At 41.7% G+C, this 21,426-nt stretch overlaps 1 protein-coding gene across 1 annotated transcript in view; it reads right to left on the bottom strand.

Moving 5' to 3' along the window:
• DOCK2 (dedicator of cytokinesis 2) overlaps positions 1-21,426 on the bottom strand; it is a 398,532-nt gene that overhangs the window by 320,860 nt on the left and 56,246 nt on the right. Inside the window, exons 12-22 of the mRNA XM_041750396.1 lie at positions 21,239-21,315; positions 20,534-20,659; positions 19,171-19,295; positions 13,617-13,715; positions 11,741-11,813; positions 11,526-11,629; positions 9,206-9,389; positions 8,978-9,075; positions 7,259-7,348; positions 6,401-6,501; positions 5,441-5,575 (exon numbers count right to left, since the gene is read on the bottom strand). Coding sequence (XP_041606330.1) covers positions 5,441-5,575; positions 6,401-6,501; positions 7,259-7,348; positions 8,978-9,075; positions 9,206-9,389; positions 11,526-11,629; positions 11,741-11,813; positions 13,617-13,715; positions 19,171-19,295; positions 20,534-20,659; positions 21,239-21,315 — 1,212 coding nt within the window. The remainder of the gene's footprint in view (positions 1-5,440; positions 5,576-6,400; positions 6,502-7,258; positions 7,349-8,977; positions 9,076-9,205; positions 9,390-11,525; positions 11,630-11,740; positions 11,814-13,616; positions 13,716-19,170; positions 19,296-20,533; positions 20,660-21,238; positions 21,316-21,426) is intronic.

The following is a 21,426-nucleotide window of genomic DNA, read 5'->3' as shown; positions in this document are numbered from 1 at the left end:
TAAGTTTGAATCAAAACCTCAGCTTCCTTATCTAAGAAAGGGGGATAGAGGGCAGGTCTGGTGGCTCAGTGGTTTAGTGTCGCCTTCAGCCTGGGGTGTGATCCTGGAGACCCAAGATTGAGTCCCGCATTGGGCTCCCTGCATGGAGCCTGCTTCTCCCTCTGCCTGTGTCTCTGCCTCTCTCTGTCTCTCTGTGTCTCTCATGAATAAATAAATAAAAAATCTTAAAAAAAAAGAAAGGGGGATAGAAATAGTGTCCCACTTCACACTGAATAAATATCAATACCTGCCATGTGCTGTTCTCAGTACAAAACAAAGATAGGAGCTTTGAAGCTGACATTCTAGCAGGGAGATGGCAGTAAACAAAAGTATAATTAATTATTGTCTAGTATGTTAACATGTGACTATTTCTATGAGGAGGGGAAAAAAGACCAAAAACAGAGTGAAAAGGAGGGGAATCAGAAGTTGCAATTTTCCATAGGGTAGTGAAGGAAACATTTGAGTGAGGATGTAGAGGAGAGGGAGTGAGCAAGCAGATATGGAGGGAAAGGTGCCCAGCCCCTATGTCAGGAGCTTGAGCCACTGCAAGGAGGTCTGTGTGGCTGGCACAGAGTAAATGAAGACTCAGATGAGATGAAGTGGGAAGATGAGGCTCTCCATAGGATTTTTCTGATGACTAATGGAGATGAAATGCACTTAGCAGGAAATAATCACCATGGCTGTGGCTACTTGCTCTGTGACAGGCACTATGCTAAGTGTCTGACATCCATTAGCTCATTCAGTCGGCATCACAACCTGAAAGGGCTTTTATTTTTACCTACATGCTTATTTTACATATGAGTAAACTGAGCTTTAGGCAGGCAAAATAATCTGCCTAAAGTCATAGACATTGGTAAGTGGTAGTGGTAGGATTCCAGTGCAGAACTCAAACCCAAGTAGCTAGCTCCAAAGACAGTGCCTTTAACCACTGACTGATTGCCTTTCATAAGCAAAGGGAGTGGGGATGAGGCAGGTAAAGAAGAAATATGTGGATGGAAGAGCAGCCCCAAGAGACTGGAAGGACACAGAGGAGGAGGAAACAAGAACTGAATAAGCAGGTCCTTAACAAGAGCAGGAAGCATGATACAAAAGGAAACACAGGCAGTATGATCAGGTTGCAGAGAGCTGGGTACATGGCTATTTGGGCCCAAGGGGCCTGATCACACACACAACAGACACAAGCAGGGGCCAGCCAATGGGCCAGCAACAGACCAAGGGGAATTCATGGAGCTGTAAAAGTCCCTACATTGTGATCCTCAAAAAGCAGACACCTGGTAAACATATCCCTTCCTCGTTAAAAACAAACAAACAAGTGAGCAAACAAAAACAACAAGAAAGGTTTAGGATAGCATGAACAGTAAGTCAAATTTTAATCATGGACCAAGATACCATCTATTAATTGATATCTGAGTTTTTGAAACAAGTACCTTTGCTGTCTTGCCTACGTAAAAACATGGTACCAGGTAACATTTATTATGTTTATGAAATTAAGTACCAGGTACTACATGGATAACTTTGTACATGTAATCTCATTTCATCATCAAAACACTAAGATCTGGTTTATCCCCATTTATGGATAAGGAAACTGAGGCTCAGATAGGCCAGGTCACTCACTCAGCTGAGCACAGGGACAAACATACAACTCCCTCCCAGGTCTGTCTAGTGTGAACACTGATCAACAATGAGCCAACACTGACCAGCCCAACATGAACATAATCATTATTCCACATTTCCCCCTGTACTTGAGCCTATGGCAGCATTAGGATTTTTTAAGGAACATAGACAAGGGGGAGCAAATCCCACTAGAGTGCCATGCTCTAGACTTTCTCTCTTTTAGAGAGCCATCCTTACAGAAGGGCTGCAGCCTTGTTTCTATGTGCCTGGCCAGCAGAAAGGGAAGCTTTTCAGCATGGTGACTCAGGAAAGTGCAGGCTGCTCTGAACTCTGAGTAATTCCACAGCTCAGAAATCTTGGGGATCAGCTCAGCTGGCTGTCTGAGCTTCAGGATAAAAGAAACTGCAAGGAATTTTATAAAGAAGTTCAATGCCTAAAAGATTATCACTTCAGTTCTTTCCAACCGTTTCTCAGTATGCTCTATTTCTCCCAGAGGCTCAGTCATTCTAGGGAAGCCTAATAGATACTGGTCATATTGATGACTACTGAGCATCTTCTGGACACACTTCCTAAAATTTAGGAATTTCCCATGTTTTTAAGCCTGTCTCCCTATGGCAAAAGCTTGAACCTGCTCTGCCAGCTTCCATTGCAACTATGGCACAGATATATGCTCAAAGACACCTGCCCCAGACTTTGACTCAGGAGCCAGTGACATAGAGAAGGGACAAGAAAATCACATTATTTGACTATGTGATAGAAATAAATAATCCTTAAGAAATCCAATCTTTCTCAACAACTTCTCTTCCTCTCTTTCTCAACCGCATCCTGCATATTGATACAGGATAATCCCTAGCCCTTGAAAATGTTCCTGTGCAGAATGTGCAAAGAAAAATGGCAAGGGAACAGCTAATGGGAGCTAGATCAGCTGAAATTATGCACATGAGGAAAGAAGACAAAGAAATAACAGGAAACAGCAACACAATACCAGACACAATAAGTCCCAAAAGCAATAATTATATTATGATTTCCCACCAGCTGGCTTAGAAATTGCAAACCTTCTATTTTCTAGTTTCCCAAATAAAATGCCTTCCCAGTATGGGGAAATACCTCCAACACTTCCCAATGTCCTTGATGCTGCTCTAAGAGTGCAAACCATTGATAAAGATTCTAAAATGAACAGGACACAGGAAAACTACCTTCCCTCAGCATGAGGTCTTAGATCTTTCTTGAAGGTCAGCCTACAGTTTGTTCATGAGAAAGTATTGAAGATTATCTTAAAGGCATCTCTTCTGACCAAATGCCTCTCTTAGCCTCAAAAGGCACCTTGTCCAATAGATATTTTATAAGTATCAATGATGTTCTATATGTGATGCTGGGGATACAGCAAGAAATAACAGAGCACCTCAGTACTCAAGAAGCCAAAAGTCACTTAGAGTTCCAGCAACACTGAATTTACACTGAATGAAGAGCTAGAGTTCTGCAGGATGACATGCCTTGAGGCAGAGAAGAAAACAAATATACAAACGCTCTTTGCTCCAGTGGAGGGAAGGAACAAAGACTAAGAGAGATAAGACAGGAAGAAAAGAAGGAAGGAAGGAAGGAGGGAAGGAAGGAAGGAAGGAAGGAAGGAAAGAAGGAACAGTAAGATAAATAAGCCAAAAGGAAGGAAGGAAGGAAAGAAGAAACAGTAAAATAAATAAGCCAAAAGAAAAAATTGGGCAGAAGATATGATAAATGAAGAATATATGTTCTTCTTGTTTTTTTTAAACACTTTATTTATTTATTTTTATTTATTTATGATAGTCACGGGGGGGGGGGGGGGGGCAGAGACACAGGCAGAGGGAGAAGCAGGCTCCATGCACCGGGAGCCCGATGTGGGATTCGATCCCGGGTCTCCAGGATCGCGCCCTGGGCCAAAAGCAGGCGCCAAACCGCTGCGCCACCCAGGGATCCCCTATATGTTCTTCTTGTAAATCTAAAGTTCTCACTTGCAAGATGAGATAAGATATCCTTGCCTATTAATCTGGAATTATAATGTTTGAATCCTTGAACTCCTCCAAGAAACTCAACCCTTAGAAAGACACACTGGTTTTCAAATAATTGACAAATACCTCTGAAATATGTAAGAATACCCCTAAGACTTTAATACAGTCTCTACTTTGACTAACTGGCAAACCAGAAGAAACAGATGCTTCACTTTAAGAATAAGAGGGTTGATGGAAGGAGGTGGGTGGAAGATGGGCTAGATGGATGATGGATATTAAGGCTGGCACTTGCTATGAAGAGCACAAGGTGTTGTATGTAAGTGATGAATTGCTGAATTCTACTCCAGAAACCAATATTGTACTGTATCTTAACTGCCTGAAACTTAAATAATAAATAAATAAATAAATAAATAAATAAATAAATAAATAATAAAATTAATTTTTAGTAAGATTAAGTTTTAAAAAATTAAAAATTAACATTTTAAAAAATGAATAATGCACATGGCACGGTTCAAGACATTCATCTCCTTCTATTCTCACCTGAAATCTCAAAGAACGTTTTAGGAGAATCCAAAATGATTTATATTTCAAATGCCTTGTCGAGTATGAAACACTGTCACGATCAAAATAATGACTACAGACTTCTGTTTTCTCTTGGGAAACCATCTTTCAAACTGAAGACATCGATACCTTAAGTGGCTGACCCGGCCCATGGGTCCAGAGGTGCACATGAAACTATAAGCACATAATCTGCATACTCATTTCCTTGGTCATAATGTTTAAAACCTTAGCACATGACCCCAAACAGTTTTTGGCATAGGATTTTGCTGGAACAACAAATAACTTAGAATTGTTTAAGTTAGAATATGAATCTGAGGTTTCCAGTAGTTTCCCCTTTGGAAAACCTGTCTCAGAAGGCAACCAACAAAAGGAAAGTAGAGGCAAGATCTAGAGAGTCAGAGACTATCCTGATGGTATTATCTGCATCCAGTCATGCCTGAGACCAACTATCCTCTGGATTTTTAAAAAGATGTGAAATAAAATAAAGTCCTACTCTCCCTAAATCAGTTTGAGTTGAATGTTCTTCATCTGCACTGATAAGAATCCAGATAATACATTCCCTAGATATTTTTTCTTATTTTTCATCACACACAACCAATCTGATCATACCTACAATCACAACCAAATTGCTTTTCTAACTTTTCCTTATAGCCAAGATGAACATAAATTATCCTTTTGCAGGTTGCATTTGAATGCCTCTATCTCTGAAGTCCTTCAAAAGAACAGTTAAACTCCGTAATACTACTCATAAAACATCAAATCTCTTAGGTGTTCTAACATATCAGCTCAATTGTTGGCTACTAGGATCTCAAGGACAGATAGATCAACTGCAAATACCAGCTCATCTGTCATGCACAACCTCCCAGAGCCAAATAACTGTCAACTCCCCGAGTTCTGCTCTCTCTACTCTCAACACCTCTATCATTGAAGATTCCTGGAAAGTTTTCTATCTCAAATCAAATGAAGAATGATAGATGAAACACAGAAGAGCCTCAAATCACAAATCAAGTTCACTGGATGAAACATAACTCTATAACATGTTAAGATTCATATTTTTCCCTGGATGAGCTTAGAGGGAACAATTATAACCTATTCATAACTCTCTGTGTTGGATTTTTAAGTTGTTTTTGATCAATGCCTGGTTGTAATTTTATAAAAGAATCTCTCCAATGACACAAATACTGTTGTATCCCGGAGGAACTGCAGAACTAATCAATCACCCTTACATAACAAGCACTCACTGTGAAAATAATGTCCTCGACCGCACAATGAACTTGAACACATATTCCAAAGCTTTCAGGGTTCTTAGGATCGGCTCACATTGCTCCCCTCTGCTGGAGGTATCCAAGTAAGTCTTCAGTACCGTCATCAATTTCCTGAATAAGGGATTATATTTTCAAAACACATCTTTCCAGCCCACAGCATGGTCATTAGTTTGCTCCATAAATTATAAAGCATTCAATCAAAGGTTAAAGGTGGTAGTATAGCTAAGCTACTTGTTTACAGCCCTAAAAATAACTCTGCTTAAAATATACATTTTTAATACAGGGAGTGAATAAGTATTTCTTTCCAGTCCATAGAGAGCTAGCAAAGAAAAAAACTAGTGAGGAAAAAAAATATTTTGACCAGGAAAACCAGTCATAATCACGACATGAGTGGGAATAATGGTGGTGAGAATGCTCTTTTCAGCATTTGCTTCCTACAGAAAATGTTCTAATAGTATTGTGGAATTCCTGTACTGAGAAACTTCCCACATTTCTTCATTATCAGCAAGGCAGATTTCAAACTATTTGGCCTAGCTTTCAAGGCCCCTGGGCAAACTGGCCTCTCCCAACTTCTGCAGCATCACCTCCTGTTTGTAACTATTAGTTCCCTGTGCCCATGCTATAATGGGTTCCTAGCCCTGTGCGCTTCTCCTCTCTAGCCTCTGAATCCCAGTGTCTATCACAAGTGGCTGCTCAGTAAATGATAGCTGACTTCCTGAATGAATGAATGCTTTCATGGACTTCTACCACAATAAAATACTCATTCTAACCTATGGGTTTGCATATGTGTATTTAACCCAGATAACCCAGCATGGATTGGGTTATCAATAAAGGGAGAACTCACACACCCCAGTGCAAAAGGCAAATGCTCAAGGTCCTCTTGCCCTGTGTATCCTGGCAGGTACACAAGAAACCCCCACTTTCACAGGAACTTACTTGTAAGCCAGTGTAGCACTGAAATGCTGTTGAATATAAGCCTCCAGAACGGTGTTGAAATGCTGGAATTTCCGGTCAGCAATGAGTCCTATTATGTAGATCTGAGGAAGATTCAAAGAATCAGCGTTTGGGGGTCAGTAAGGTGGGAGTAAGGTGGGAAGCCACACTCACATGGCATTACTGAATCTCCTGCAAAATGATGTTGCTCAGGAATTAGCTCACAGGTATATTGCTAGCCTTTTCCATTAAGGTAATGTCTCTTCTAAAAAGTATTTCATGAAGAATGCTACAGGGTGTCAAAGGATGAAAGGGTTTTGTGGTCAAATAAGTTGGACAAATCTCAGGATACCATTGTTAGGCTGCCTTCTTTATGGCAGGGTTTTCAGAGTCTTTAATATATTCACATGCATGATGAATCTCTGAGAGGTCACACAATGTCCAGTACTTCCCTAAGAGTTATCTAATCAAAGGATCTTTTTGTCACAAAGCATCTTCTTTGAGGGCTAGCTTCCCAGGAGACCTTCTGGGAAGCACTGGATCAAGTCACAGTTGTCTCCAAGTAATTTCTTTAAAATGTAAATGTCATTGACATAAGTAGTTAACATTAAAACTTTATTGGTCACTGATAGACATCCACACTTAAATTTCCCTTTTACTCACCCTGCCATGCTTTCAAATGAACTAGAAACAAACAAACAACCCAGCCCTTCATTCATTTATTGCTCTGGTTGCTAGAAGTTACAATGCCTCCAAAAAAGTTCATGAAAAGGGCCACAAGGGCCACAAGTTCTCAGTGTTCTCACAGTGAGACACACATTAATGTCTAATGTCACTAAATACCTGTCCCCTCTTTCTTACCAAAGCATCAAAGACGAGGATGTCATACTCATTACTTTGAGAATGCTCCATCATGATATTGAAGAGGGCATCTAGAGTATCCTGGAGAAACTGAACAAAATAATGAAGGTCATGTTAAAAAACAGTGCAGGTGACCCAGATATCCCACTCCTCGGTGTATCCCCAAGAGAATGGGAGCACACATCTACCACATGCTGCATTTAAAGGTCCAGGGAGCTTTCTTCTCAAGAGCCAGAACTTGGAGCAACCCAACTGTCAACCAACAGCATGAATGAACATATGGCAGCATTTTAATACTACAGAATATTCCACAGTAATATAAAAGAGCAAACTACTTCTACATGCAACAATGAGGATAACCCTCATGAGAACTGTGTAGAGTAAGATAAGTCAGACACAACAATGCACATTACTTATTACTCTATTTTTATGAATTTCAAGAACAGGCAAAAAAATTCATAATGGCAGTTAGCATAGGGGAGGTTGAGAAGGGATATGAGGGAACCTACGGTGATGCCAAAAATGTTCTCTATCTTGATCTGGAGGGTGGGATTATGGGTGTATACTTGTGTAAAAATACAAGGAACTATATTCTTAGGGTAAGTGCTCTGTACATATTTTACCGTTTTATATACTTCAATAACAAACTTTTTTAGAAAAAGAAAAAAGGAAGCAGAGGTGGAGACAACGTAATTCCCTTGCAGATGCTTCACCAAACTGCCCAAAGATGATAGACTTTATGAAAGGATGTCTGGAGAATTTTCCTGCTACTGCCGAACCAGGTAGATGGGTCATTAGTGCACATTTAAAACACTGACCTGAAAATTCTACCATTGCTTCTCCATGTATGGAAAACTAAATAAAATCTGATGCTCTTCCTTCCTACGGGATGTGTCAATATTTCCTAATGCCCCTGAAAACACACAGCTACCAAATAAAGATGTTTAATCTCAGAGTTTCTAGCTTGACCAAGTTCCTGATGGAAACAAGATCACCAAAACCTATGGGAAACACTTGTACCATAGAACTGGAGAGAAGAATTGAATAAATGGACCTACATCTCAGACACTATATTTTTCAACACCATGTGGACACAACAATACATATGACATTTGTATTATTTTCTGCTTGTTTCGCTTAAAATGTGAACCCTGATGTCTTTTCCTTTTTCATGTATAATGGCATAATACTCTGTAAGCAGCAGGAACTAAGTATATTTTTTATTTCTAACAGTAACATGTGAGAGGTACTAAGAGATCACACTATTATAGCAACTTATACCAACAAAAATAATTAATAGTTACTATTTATTGAACTCTGGTATGATTTACATGTTTAGTTCAATATTGTGTACACTGTGCTAAGTAATTTTTAAATATTATTGCCTTGAACGCTCACAACCACTCTATCAAATATGTCATATTCATAATATTATCACATAAAGTTGGCAAGTGGTTGAGCTGAGATCTACACCCAGGCTGATCTCCTTCCAGAAACTGAACACAACCCATTTTCTACAACTCAACATTTAGCATCATTGAACCAAATCAGCCTCTGAATTTCCAAGTAAAGTTTTCTCGTGGTAATTTGGGACACTGTGTCCCATTGTTAGAGACAAAGTCTAATCTCCCTCCACACTTCATTTGCTCCCCAAAGCCACCCATGATTTAAAGCTCTGTCACTCGTGGATGAATACAAACAAAATGAAGCCCCACTGACCTTCACCACTTCCTCTCCATCGACAATCTTCAATTTCTCTAAGTTCTCCTGTAACAGCTGAGGCTTCATGCGCCACTTCAGCAAACCCAGCAAGCCCACTGAAACAGAGTCCAGACAAGCAGAGTTACTATTATTGGGGTAAAGTGTCCATTCAGGACTTCCTTGGGCTTACCCATGCACACATGCACATGTGTACTACATTTATTCAACTCTTCATGGTTTCATTACCGTTCTGGGTGAGCTTTGTGGAACACACCAGGGTGGAAATGGAGAACACATCTCGGGAGCTGACAGAGAGCCCCCCAACACTGCTGGAGCTTCGACTTAGGGTGGCCCCCTTGTTTTCCACATGGTGTCGGTAAGAAGGAAGTGTCAGGTAAGCACTGGCATCCTCCATCTTCTTACTCTCCCCCTGGAAACAACACCTTGGTTACTTCTCCAAGCCATGGGTACCTGCCCAATGCCACATAAAGCTTGCAGTAGCCAGCTCACACATTGTAAGGTCCAGATAGTCAAAATTAGAAAAATCATCAGAGAAGCAACAAACAGCAGCTGGTATGGCAGGGCTATTTTTCCATAAAACCGACAAGAACCCGGGGATCCCTGGGTAGCGCAGCGGTTTGGCGCTTGCCTTTGGCCCAGGGTGCGATCCTGGAGACCAGGGATCGAGTCCCGCATCGGGCTTCGTGCATGGAGCCTGCTTCTCTCTCTGCCCATGTCTCTGCCTCTCTCTCTCTATGTCTATCGTGAATAAATAAATAAAATCTTAAAAAAATAATAATAATAAAAACCAGACAAGAACCCAAAGTTACATTAATGGAAAAGGAATTGACCAACTAGTTGAAAGCTCTGTGGACTTCATTAACAACATGAAAGGAATTAAAGATTCCCCTGACAGGCTATTTGGAATCCTCCTAAATTTATTGAGTTTTTTTTTTTTAAAGTAGGCTCCACAGCCAGCATGGAGCCCAATGCAGGCCTTGAATTCACAACCCTGATGTAAGACCTGAGCAAAGATCAAGAGCTGAACACTTAATGACTGAGCCACCAAGGCACTCCTAAATTTCTTGAGATGTTAACACATGCCCACCAGCAAGGTAAAGAATTGGCTTAAAAGAAAAGTTAACGGCAAAAGCACTAGAGTTTGAAAGTCCTGGGATCTAGACCCTGTTCTACCATTCAAAGTCTGTGATATCTTGGATGCATTGCTTGGTCTGTCTGTGTATTATTTTTCTCATGATTAAACTGAAGACTAACCATATTACCTACTTCCTAGAAATTTGGGGCAGACTAATTGAACATAATGCATATAGAGCTCTTAGCAGAGTTGATAGACATCTAAGTCCCGTGGCATATGGAAATGATTGGTTAGAGGTAGGCATTACAGGAGTTAATGTTTATTGAGCCCTTACTCTTACTGGATGCTGCTCTAAGTGCTTCATATGCCTTGGTTCATTTCATTTAAACCTCACAATGGCTACTATCGCTGTTGCAGACACTGCTGTCATCCTCAGTTTACAGATGAGGAAACTGAAACTTAAGGAAGATGAATACCTTACAAACTGACTCTGACTAGGCCTCCCTCCCACCCCCATGAATTCAGAGTCCATTGAGGAAGAATAGCTTTCAAGGCAAGAACTACCTTGATGTGTCCTAAATGAGAAGATAGCAATTGTGCAGAAGAAGGGGGTGGAGGTTTTCAGAAAAGCCAGAGAGACTCAGAGAAGAGTGCCTGGAGATGAAGCCTTGATGAGGCTCTGTTTGCCATGGAGACCAAGGCAAAGGGTGTTTTCAGCCCCTGGGGCTGAGAATGCCAAGGACAAGTGTTGATCCTTATGCAGGTGGCTTAGTCTTGTCTTCCTTCACAAACACAGGCTTTGTCTCCAGCACAGACATCCTGCTGCCACAAGAGAGGCTGTGGGAAAGCGTGTGGGTGAGATCAAGTAAACACTTTCCACTTCAAGAAAACAGTACCAGTCTCATGATGTAAAATAACAATGGCTACTATCTGTACACCTTTTTATACACAGCCCTTCCACATGGGTAATTTCACTGGTTTGTCATAAATATTACCATTGCACTTAAGAAAAAAGAAACTGGCACTCAGGAAAATGTGTGAGATGATTCCAGATTTAGTTAGTAGCAGGATTGGGACCCCAGATTCTGATATGTTTCCATTAGTGGCAGTGAGGCAACTCTCAAATGTTTCCTGCTGGTCTTCTACACATCCCACGGAGGTCTTTACAGAGTCAATAGCCCATTCTGTTTGTAACAATAACCTTTTCCACTTATTCATTGTGCTATGTGCCATCATGGTTGTGTTTACATGAATGGTCTTATGTGATACTCACTCAACAATTATTCACTGAAGGCTCATAGAGAGAGAAGCAGAGGCAGAAAAGTTAAGATTTTGTGCAAGGGCACACAGCTGGTGAACGATGCTGTGTGTGACTCTGTGGCCCTTGCTGTTAACCACTAAGCAATCCTGTCATTTTCCCTTGGCTTCCTGTATCCCACTCACTGCAGAGTTAATTCAAACTCATGGTACCTTTAGGACAACCAAGTCGTGGCATCCATCTTGCAGAGTGGTCCCATCTTCCTTCATTAACTTCACATAGGACATGGCAAAGTTCTTTTCTCCTTTATCTTTAGCTGGAAATAGCATTGTGAGGTCAGGAAAGAAAATGACACATGTGCCACTCAGTTGTCCCACTCCTCTCCCCTCAGGGGAGCTTCAGAGATGCCATTTGGTCAGGTACTTACATTCCAGGGATGACCGATGTCGAAACATGAATCTCAGGTGGATCCTCTGCATGTCTTCAATAGGGACAGCCACCTTGGTAAACAGAAACCAAAGCTCAGGAGACAATGAGTTAACCAGCCTTCCCTACTCCAGCCCACCCCCCAAAAGGCAGTCTGACCATTTAACTAAGAGAGCTGCATGCTGATTCATTACCCATCCATCAAGCCTGATGAACTGTAAATAAATTACATAAGAACTAGCTATGAAGAGAAAATAAAGTACCAAATGTAATCCATTTAGCAAATTGCATTCCTACCCAATGAAAAGAGGTCCGTAAATTATAGTGGGTTAAAATGAATCTCCCCAAATTGATATAAAAGTCACATAACTTTAGCACAGGATTTGATGCAATGCAAACTGCACAATGCACATTTTCCTTACACACTCCAGGAGTTCTGGCAATTGCAGCAGGGCTTAGAAAATTAGCAATGGTCATTAGGGGGTATGCTTGAGGACCCTTGTTTATGCAAATTCATAAAAATGCTTGAATCCAATAATATTTGGGAAAATCCTGGGGCTCATTCCCATCCTTGGCTGGACAGATACTGAGATGCTTTTACCTCTGAAGATACAGAGCCAAGTCCCTCAGTCCTTGGTCACCCCAGTTTCACTGTCCAGTGGTGGTCTGTTGCACCCTTGACTGAGATGCATCAGGTCTGGCTCTGGACTGCCCACCTCCCAACACCTCACAGCTCTCTCTGTAATGTGCAATTCAAGCCAAAGCAGAGAAGCTTAGTGACCTGTGAGGAAACCACTTTGATTTTTAAAAGGGACAAGTTTACACTTATAGATGACTCTTAAAAGCCAAACACATGTATTCTTGGGGCACTTTCTGCTCCAGAGAATGAAATTTGAGCCTGAAGAAGTCCACCATTTGTGATTTCAGACAGAACAAAGGAACTGAGAGTCTGATGAGCGCTGCAGTCCAATTCATTCCATTGTGAATCAAATGGCCACTCCAAACTATAGTCATGTGAAATAGTGGCCTTGCTGAGGCAAGGCAGCTCTGTAACTTGAAAGCTCATGGTTCACATGGAGAGACATCTATTTTAACAACCATGGACAAGGGCTAGCAAAGAGAAATAACTAGAGTACAAGAGAACACAGAAAAGAGAAAACCATCTTGGCTCAATAGCTTTCTGACCACAAAGTTGGGCAGGCCATCATTCTGAAAAGAGTGAGTGCAGGGAGACTGACTGGGGGAAATAGGAATATAGGTGACAGGCAAGAACCACTGAGTTTTGGATAGCTATCTAGGAAAACGAACTTACATGAACGTCTTGTATTTGGGTTCAGAGCACCGGGTGAATGGAGACTGCTACTAATTACAAGACAGACACTTTTTTTTTTAAGACAGAGATATTTGAAGCTGTGTTCAAGCTTCACCGTTCACTGAATTAATTCCAAACTCTTCTTCCAACACACGATATTCTCTTCTGCTTCGTGTGACAATTGGGTAATGTGAATATTTGTGATTAATGCCACTTTTGTCTCATGCACCCTCCCAAGACAATATCTTTCAGGCATTAAGCGGTCTTTCATAGGTTCACATTCACTTGCAAGCTCTGTTGCTCCTCGTGGCTGAGCAGAGCGACATAGCTTGGTGGGTTATGCACTGTTAGCAAGAAGATACATCTGGACAATCCTATAGTGGCTGGTCCTGGGTCTGGGAAGGATGATCAAAAGAACCAGGGTACTCACCCATTGGGCCACCATTTCCATTGCCTGACACATCACTGGACACACACTAGGGTATTGCTTCAGAATTTAGGGAGATGTCTTAGAGCCCCAAGATACATGTTTACTGCTATAATTATTATTTATTATTATTATTACCTTGACTGTTTCCATCCACCGTGGTTGTTTGACTTGATAGTACACAACGGACCGATATTCATTCATGGGCTTGTCCCCAGCTCCCACACAAATTGCATTCTGACCCAAGAAAAACAAAGAGAAAAAACACTACAGAATTGCCATTTTCTGTGCTTGGGCAATTTTGGTCCCACAGCCAACACTGACCTTAGGGTCTGGGAACCCCTCCCCCACCCGCCGTCACCAACTCTTCTGTCAGGTATCCTTCTACATTATAGATTTATACATGAACATCCCTGGCCCCAGGAGTGACAGCTGCTTAACTACAGAAATTCTATTACTTGCATTCTGGAAACCATTGGAGCGCACCAAAGCACTGACGTGACTGCCTTATTATAAATGGTAACCAGCCTTGGAGTTACTGCATGCTGCCAGTCTTATTAATCCTATTTGTTCCTTAAATCTGAATGTGCACAAAGTTTACAAACAGGCTCAGATCAGTCAAGCAGCAGCTCATTCTGATGGATCTGATGTTAACACAGAAGCTGGGAAAGGACTGGGAGCCTGGGCTACAGAGAGCTACAGGGGCAGAGGGGGCTAAGGGAGCCCCACGGTTACCAAGCATCTTCTGGTATCAGGCCCATGCCAAGCACTGGGATATGGGCCTGAGTCAAATATTAAACCTGACATAATATTTCACAGTTTTGGGGAGGGATTGTTGGATAAGCAGACAAATCACTAAATAACACAATGTGATGGTAGACACATTTATGTCTTTGATATAATAGGCCACAGAGAAGGGACACTTAAGTGCAGTCTGAGAATCCAGGGCAGATTCTTAGAGGCGATGACAGGTGAGGATCTTGAAGAAAGATTCCAAGTTGTCTTTGAAAAGAAATGTGGGAAAGAGATTCCAAGCAGAGACTGAGCACAGAGCAAGCATACCTGTATAGGACATTTATTGTTTGTCATAAAAATCAACCTCACAGGGATCCCTGGGTGGCACAGCGGTTTGATGCCTGCCTTTGGCCCAGGGCGCGATCCTGGAGACCCGGGATCGAATCCCACATCGGGCTCCCTGGTGCATGGAGCCTGCTTCTCCCTCTGCCTGTGTCTCTGCCTCTCTCTCTATCTCTGTGACTATCATAAAAAAAAAAAAAAATTAAAAACCAACCTCACAGTACCAAGGAAAATTATCTTCTGATAAAGTCTGTCAGCCCCTAATTCTACCCCTCTCTGTTCATTCTAGTTGTTTGGCCCCCAAACAAGATCTAAGCTAGTGTCACCCAGAAAGGGGCCTAAGAATTTTACCTCCACTTTCCAGAGATTTAGGGACATAAAAATTGGTTTTAGAGCCCCAAGCTCCCAAATTGCAAAACTGCATGCTTCTGGGCATTTTTAGGATAACAGACTCCTCACCTCTTACCAGATTTCATCAGATTCATCAATGGATCCTTGACTCCACCCTCCCATCCCACCTCCACCCACCAGGTTAAATAACCAAAGTCGGCCAGTTAGAAGCACTCGAGAACCTCCTGAGAGAGAAGCTAACTTGTGGGAAGGAGAATCCTGCCTCTCTCACTGGGATTCTCCCTCTTTACTTCTGAGCTGGAGGGCAAGAATGATTGATGGAACTCACAGCCAAATCGAATCCATTTCAAAATAAGGATGTAGTGTTCTTTCAGAATTAACCTCTAAAAAAACAAGAATAACCAGTAAACTAAAAATAAGGAAAAACATTCTCTTGGTTTTCAGTGGGATGGAGTCTTTCAGAAATTTTTAAGCCTGAACTATAAACATGCTTTCAAAGTCTTTCTAACCATTTAGAGACTGCTTTTTGTCCACCATTATGCTGAGCCCTTTACATGTACTACCTCACCTAATCCAATCCTCACAACCACCACCAATGATCACTGCTATTATCTCCATTTCAAAACTGAGTAAACTGAGGCCCTGAGAGGTTAAGTTACTTGCCCAAAATGATAGCAGAGCTACCATACATTTCAGACCCACTATCTCTCTGTCCTTCCATACAAGCTAGATGCTTTCCAGCTTCCCAAGATTTATAATCCAGTGACATTTATGGGCTTAGAGTTTCTGTAGCTCCAGTGAATCCCATGTAGCTTATAAAATCTAAAACTACACATATATCTCTGGTAAAAGTAAAGTTGCAACTGATTCCCACAAAACTATCTTGGTGATGAAAATTTTTGATTGTCTAAGGCTATAGAAATAAAGATTCAGTATTACTTTGAGAAAGACCTAAGACTCTCACCTTCAACATCCCAGAGATAAAATTGGATATTTCCACATGTGTCAAGAATCATGACCAGGGACTAAGCCCGGTTTTAGAAAAAATATAAATTTATATATGTCTCAAGTAAGCCTATTCAATAATTTGCCCAATTGCTCACCCCCGTGGTCCCCAATTAGCAGTAAGAATTCCTAGTTGGTTTCAGGTCAGTTGAAGGCAATCTGAGTAGGAATCAGGAAGCCTAGAGGCTTTAATGCTGACTTAGTCTTGGTAGACACACCTTAGCAGGAGGAAAAGTCAGGCCCATACAGGCCCTACTTACCTGGCAGTAATCACCTGGGGAACAAATGAGACCATGGATGTGAATGGACTTTAACAGCCAGAGTGTTCTACATCTGTCAGGCTATATACTGGGAAGGGGCCAATTAGCATGCACAAGGCAAGAATCAAGCCTGAAGACTACTATACCTTTCTAGTAATAATGGCTAATTTTAATGAACACCTATTATGTAGCACCTCATTTGATGTTCACAAAAGCAAGGTGTTAACTGCTATTCTCCTACTATTCAGACAGAAAACTGTAGGCATAGAGAGATTACATAATTTGTTCAAGGTCATTCCGCTAATCCAGGCTGCACTGGAAATTGAACTTGGCTGCCTGGCCCCAGAGTTCATGGTCTTAACCACTATACTACCCTATTCTTCATGCTCTGCCTCTACCCTCATAAGCTAACTGGTCTCAGAAGAGCAGAGGTTCCTCAGCCTGGCATTGAAGTCTTCTCACTGGTCCTCAAACTTGCTTCTGGCATCCATCCCCATCAGATTGCCCATTTGCCTCGGTTCCTGCCAGTTGTTCTGCCCCCTGAACATTACCTCTCCTTCTTGTTTCCAAGTATTTACTGTATGCCAGGTGCTTTATTGCTTCCATTTTGTTAAACTCACAACCCCATGAAGAGGAGATGATGATTCTTCTTTAACAGACAAATACAACTTGCCCAAGATTATGCAGATAGGAAGGGAGGTTGGGATTTGAACCTGATCTGTTTGATACCAGAACCCACCCCATTAGCTTCTCTGCTATGGCCCCTCCTGAACAAGGTTGCTAAAACCCCAAAGTGAGCCAATGACAAGTGTAACCTACTCTCTCTGTCCTTGGCCCTGCTCTTCCAAGGGCAGTGTGCACCTGGAGCAGGAAAAGAAATAGATATCACTGAAGGGACTGTTCTCACAGGAACCTACCAGGATCAAGAGTGTTTGAGTGTGCTGCCTGACACTTAATTAGGCAGTAATATTTATTTCCGCAAATAAAGAAAGAACAGCCTCCCACAGGCTTCCTTAGCAATTTTCAATAGTCAGTCAGCTGAACTCCCCCATAACTTGCCTAATAGAGGAAACTGCAATTACCACCATGCCCCATAGTTACCTCTCCATTTCTGCCCCCAGAATACCTGCTTATATATTCATCTTTGATGAGTGTGTCTGCTCAGCCTGGTTGGGTGTGACTGGAAAGGGTGGCAGAGGGTTGGAAGTAAGAATGGTTCAGAAGCGAGATAAAATGCCTGCTTTCCTGTTAACTGTTCTTTCTAATTTGTCCTTTGGTAACATTGAAGGCAAGTGTATCAGTGTTTTTAAAAATGAAGCTGAGGTTTAAAAGTTCTCCAACAGGTAGTTGGATAAAAATAACTTCAAAGCAATGGTCTATACGTTTGTGAAATGCAATTTCCCTTTCAGATAAAAACCTCTGCTCTTCTTTTGTGTTCCTTTGAGCAGAGTGTCTCTCACTTACTTTACTTTTCAGAATCCAACAAAAAGAGGATGAGTTAGACACTTGGATTTTTGTTCAGCTAGATGTTAATTAATAGGACCAGTCTTTACCAACAAAAAGACAATGGGATTTCTTTAAATTAAAAAAATAATTATGAATCTTCCCAGAATTTGATAGAAATGGTTATTAGCATCATTTTTAAAAATTTATTTTATTTTTTAAAAAATATTTTATTTATTTATTCATGAGACACACACAGAGAGAGAGAGAGAGAGAGAGAGAGAGAGAGAGGCAGAGACACAGGCAAAGGGAGAAACAGGCTCCATGCAGGAACCCGACATGGGACTAGATCCCAGGTCTCCAGAATCACACCCTGGACTGAAAGCAGCATTAAACCGCTGAGCCACCCAGGCTGCCCTATTAGCATCATTTTTGAAAGGAGAAATAAACTGGAGGATTTTTTTTTGAATGGATGGGCATTAGTGTCAAGTGTTTAAGAGGGCCCAAAACCTGGGCACAAACCCCATCTCTGACATGTACAAAATTTACGACCTTGGGAAAGTTGTTTCCTTTGAAGGTTTAGTTTCCTCCTCTGTACAAATGGGAATAATAATGGTAATGCATCATACTTATCTCAGCATCTTGCATATAGTAATTCCTCTGTGAATGCTAGTTTTGTTCTTAGGTAGAGGGTAGCAAAATCTGCTTGAGTCCCAGGCCCCAAGGCTAGAGCAGATGACTTATCAATACTCACATCCCCACCCCACTGTGCTATCTAATCACCTACTGTGGCCTAAGAGGAATCTTTGCCCATGCTGAAACGGCTGCTGAGAGCTGATTTTATTTTCGGCTTAGGACTCCAAAACAAGAAGTTGAGAAGCAGAACCCTCCCACACACTGGACACAATTGCTGACAACCTTAAAGGAAATATAAGTAAATAAATGTAAACACACATGAGAAATATTGTATAGGACATATGCTGTATAAATATTTATAGCAATGTGCTTTGCATTCTTGAATACACTGTGTTGGCCCTCTGGAGACCAATTACGAATAAGGCTTTCCACCAGAATTTCTAGCTGAGCACTAGGGAGTTGGATTAAGTGTTGGGAATGTCTGTTTTGAGGCCATCCTGAGTCTCCCCACCAGCCCAAGGCTCTGTATTGATCCTTTTTCTTGCCATGGATTTTGCCCAAATAAACCAGCTCAGGTTTCAATCAGAACAACATTTTAACAGCAAACAGCTGACCTGTAAGCTGAGGCCAAGCAAAAAAAAAGGGGGGGGGGATAAAAAAAAGAAAAAGAAGGGATCATGAAAGGAAAGAAACAGACACTGAAACACTGGTTTGATGTAAAGACAAAAAGACAAAACAACATGAGGTCTTACTACAGGCCAGCATGCAAACCAAGCTCTAAAGATGTAGATCACATTACTCAAAGCCATCTCGAAGGCACCTGACATTTAGCGAGCACATTGGAATGGGAAAAGCAAATCTTTGTGAGCAGAAGCACCCAAGGCAGCCAGGGCACCCAGAGTAGCAGCAGAGTCCCTTACAGGCAGTGTTTTGCCATCCTCCGCGCACACACACATGATCACTTCCACGTTTCTCTGCGTGGTCTTGTTGTACTTGTCAAAGTCGCCTTGTAATAGAGTGATGTAGATGTCATTCCTGACATCCCCTGCAGGCAGAGGGAGAGAGAGACAAGAGTTGGTGTCTATGCCGCAGGAGAGACACTGACTAGAAGGCACAGGGAGTGGGGGTGTGAAGGCAAGTGCCCCACCTTACTGTCCACTAATGAAATTAAGATCAGACACATTTCAAAAAAAGCATTGTTTCCTCATCAGGGAGGCTGGAGAAATAGGTAACAAGGGGATAGAAAAACACTAGGACATCAGTTGCAAAAAGGTAGGTGGGATGATCAAAATTGGCTGTGTTCTCTCCATTAAAATTATTGAATTTCCATCCTCTAGTGACACCTTCTGGGAAGGCAAAGGAAAGCTCCTTGGCCCATGAATAACAACCACAGTCCACAGCTGCAGCCACAGATCTTTTACTGTGCAGGAGCAGATAGAGTGATTTTGCGAGTATCCAAGGAACACGGGGTCACAGGAAGGAGGTTCGGAGGGTCTTCAGGAATGGGAGGCAATAAGAACTGAAACCCTCCCAGAGGAATGCACAAGGAATTGATGTCTCAGGTAAAACAGGTACAAATAAAGTACAGCACAGGCCCCCAGTGGACGACTATACACTGTGAAAAGGAGTATATCAGTAAGAGCAGTTGCGGACACAAGTCTAAGGCAGGTTAAAGACCAAAAGGGAAGTTTTAAAACAGTGTTATTATATAATCTTATTTGTTTTTCTTTTATTATATACACATTTGGACAATTTTAATAGTGGTTACTTCTGGAGGCAAAAATTTGAGAGAGCTTTTAACATTCTACTTTTTACCTTTTCATGCTATTTGAACATCTTACAACAGGCATGGAGTCCTCTGGTTATAAAAAAATTAGTTCAAAAATTTAAGAGAGTGACAATATTCTCCCCAAAAAAATAGAATCATTCTATATGTAGTAAAGTAGAAAGGATGTCCATGATAAATTATTAAGTGATAAAGCAAGTTGTAGAACACTGTATAAAGTATATAGAGTAATGGTATATACAGCATATGAAGTGTGATCCCATCTGCGAGGGGAAAAAAGTGCATGTGTGTATATCTATGTGTTTGTGTTTATTACATGAATGTATGGAAGATTTTGAGATATACAAGAATCCTTTTCAGTGGTTTCCTTCAGGCAGAGAAATAGAGAAGAGGCAGTAGAAAAAGAAGTGGTTGACTTTTTAAAAAGAAAATGTGATAAGCCAAACTACCACCACCCCCACTCCACCCCCAACCCCCACCCCAGGGGAAGGCCAAACCTGGCATAATGATCTCTGGGAAGCCCAGCTTCCTGGCCACCACAGTGGTCCTGTCCACCAAGTGTGGGTAGTCCTTGCGGATCTGAATGATGTCACCCACAAGCATCTTCATTGTCACCCAGAGGCCTGGAAGGGAATGCTCACCATGAAGAGCCCACTACAAGGTATTCTCAATCTCACCCTCTCATCTCTCCCTTTGGGCTCTTCCTGGAGAAGACCACTGGAAGCAGAGAGAAACAATTACAGATGCAGTGATCCAACCGAGAAGCAGGAAGGAAGGTGGAAAGCAGAGGTGCTCTGGAGCCAGACATCTGTTGGTCTGAATCGCACTGGTAACTTCCAACAGTGTCAGCTTCTGTCAAATTAATCCACCTCTCTAAACCCAGTCTTTGTGGAATGGATACCATCTATCTCACAGAACTGTGGCAAGAATTAAATCAAATATGGAGATACATTAAGGTGCCTGACACATGAGAGATAGTCAGGATATATCAGTTCACCTCTTCTTTTGGGCACTAGAACATGCCTCCCCGATTCAGGAGATATGGTTTCCATTTCCATAGATCACATGCTCCCATTTTTCACAACAGTCTTGTCTAGAAGGAAGGCTACATTTTCCAGGGTTTACGATTTTGATCTGTTTTCCAAAGAATCAAGAACTCCCAAGCCAGAGCTGAGCCCACTCAGCACACCGTGGCACTGTACCTTGCCCTCCACTGTCTCCCTTGGAGGCTGTGACTTTGCCCAGCAGGCTGTGGAGAAAGTCATTCTCAGCTGTCACTCTGGGAAGGAAAAGAAAGCACAAAATGCATGCATGGTACTCTCATGGGGTCCCCACCTTGTGGTTCCACGTCCTCCAGAAAGTTCCCAGCCCCTCCATACACCTTAGGTAA

This window comes from Vulpes lagopus, chromosome 3 (assembly GCF_018345385.1).
Source record: "Vulpes lagopus strain Blue_001 chromosome 3, ASM1834538v1, whole genome shotgun sequence".
NCBI lineage: Eukaryota > Metazoa > Chordata > Mammalia > Carnivora > Canidae > Vulpes > Vulpes lagopus.
The sequence above is the reverse complement of the archived record's forward strand: the minus strand, read 5'-3'. Positions and strand labels throughout refer to the sequence as shown.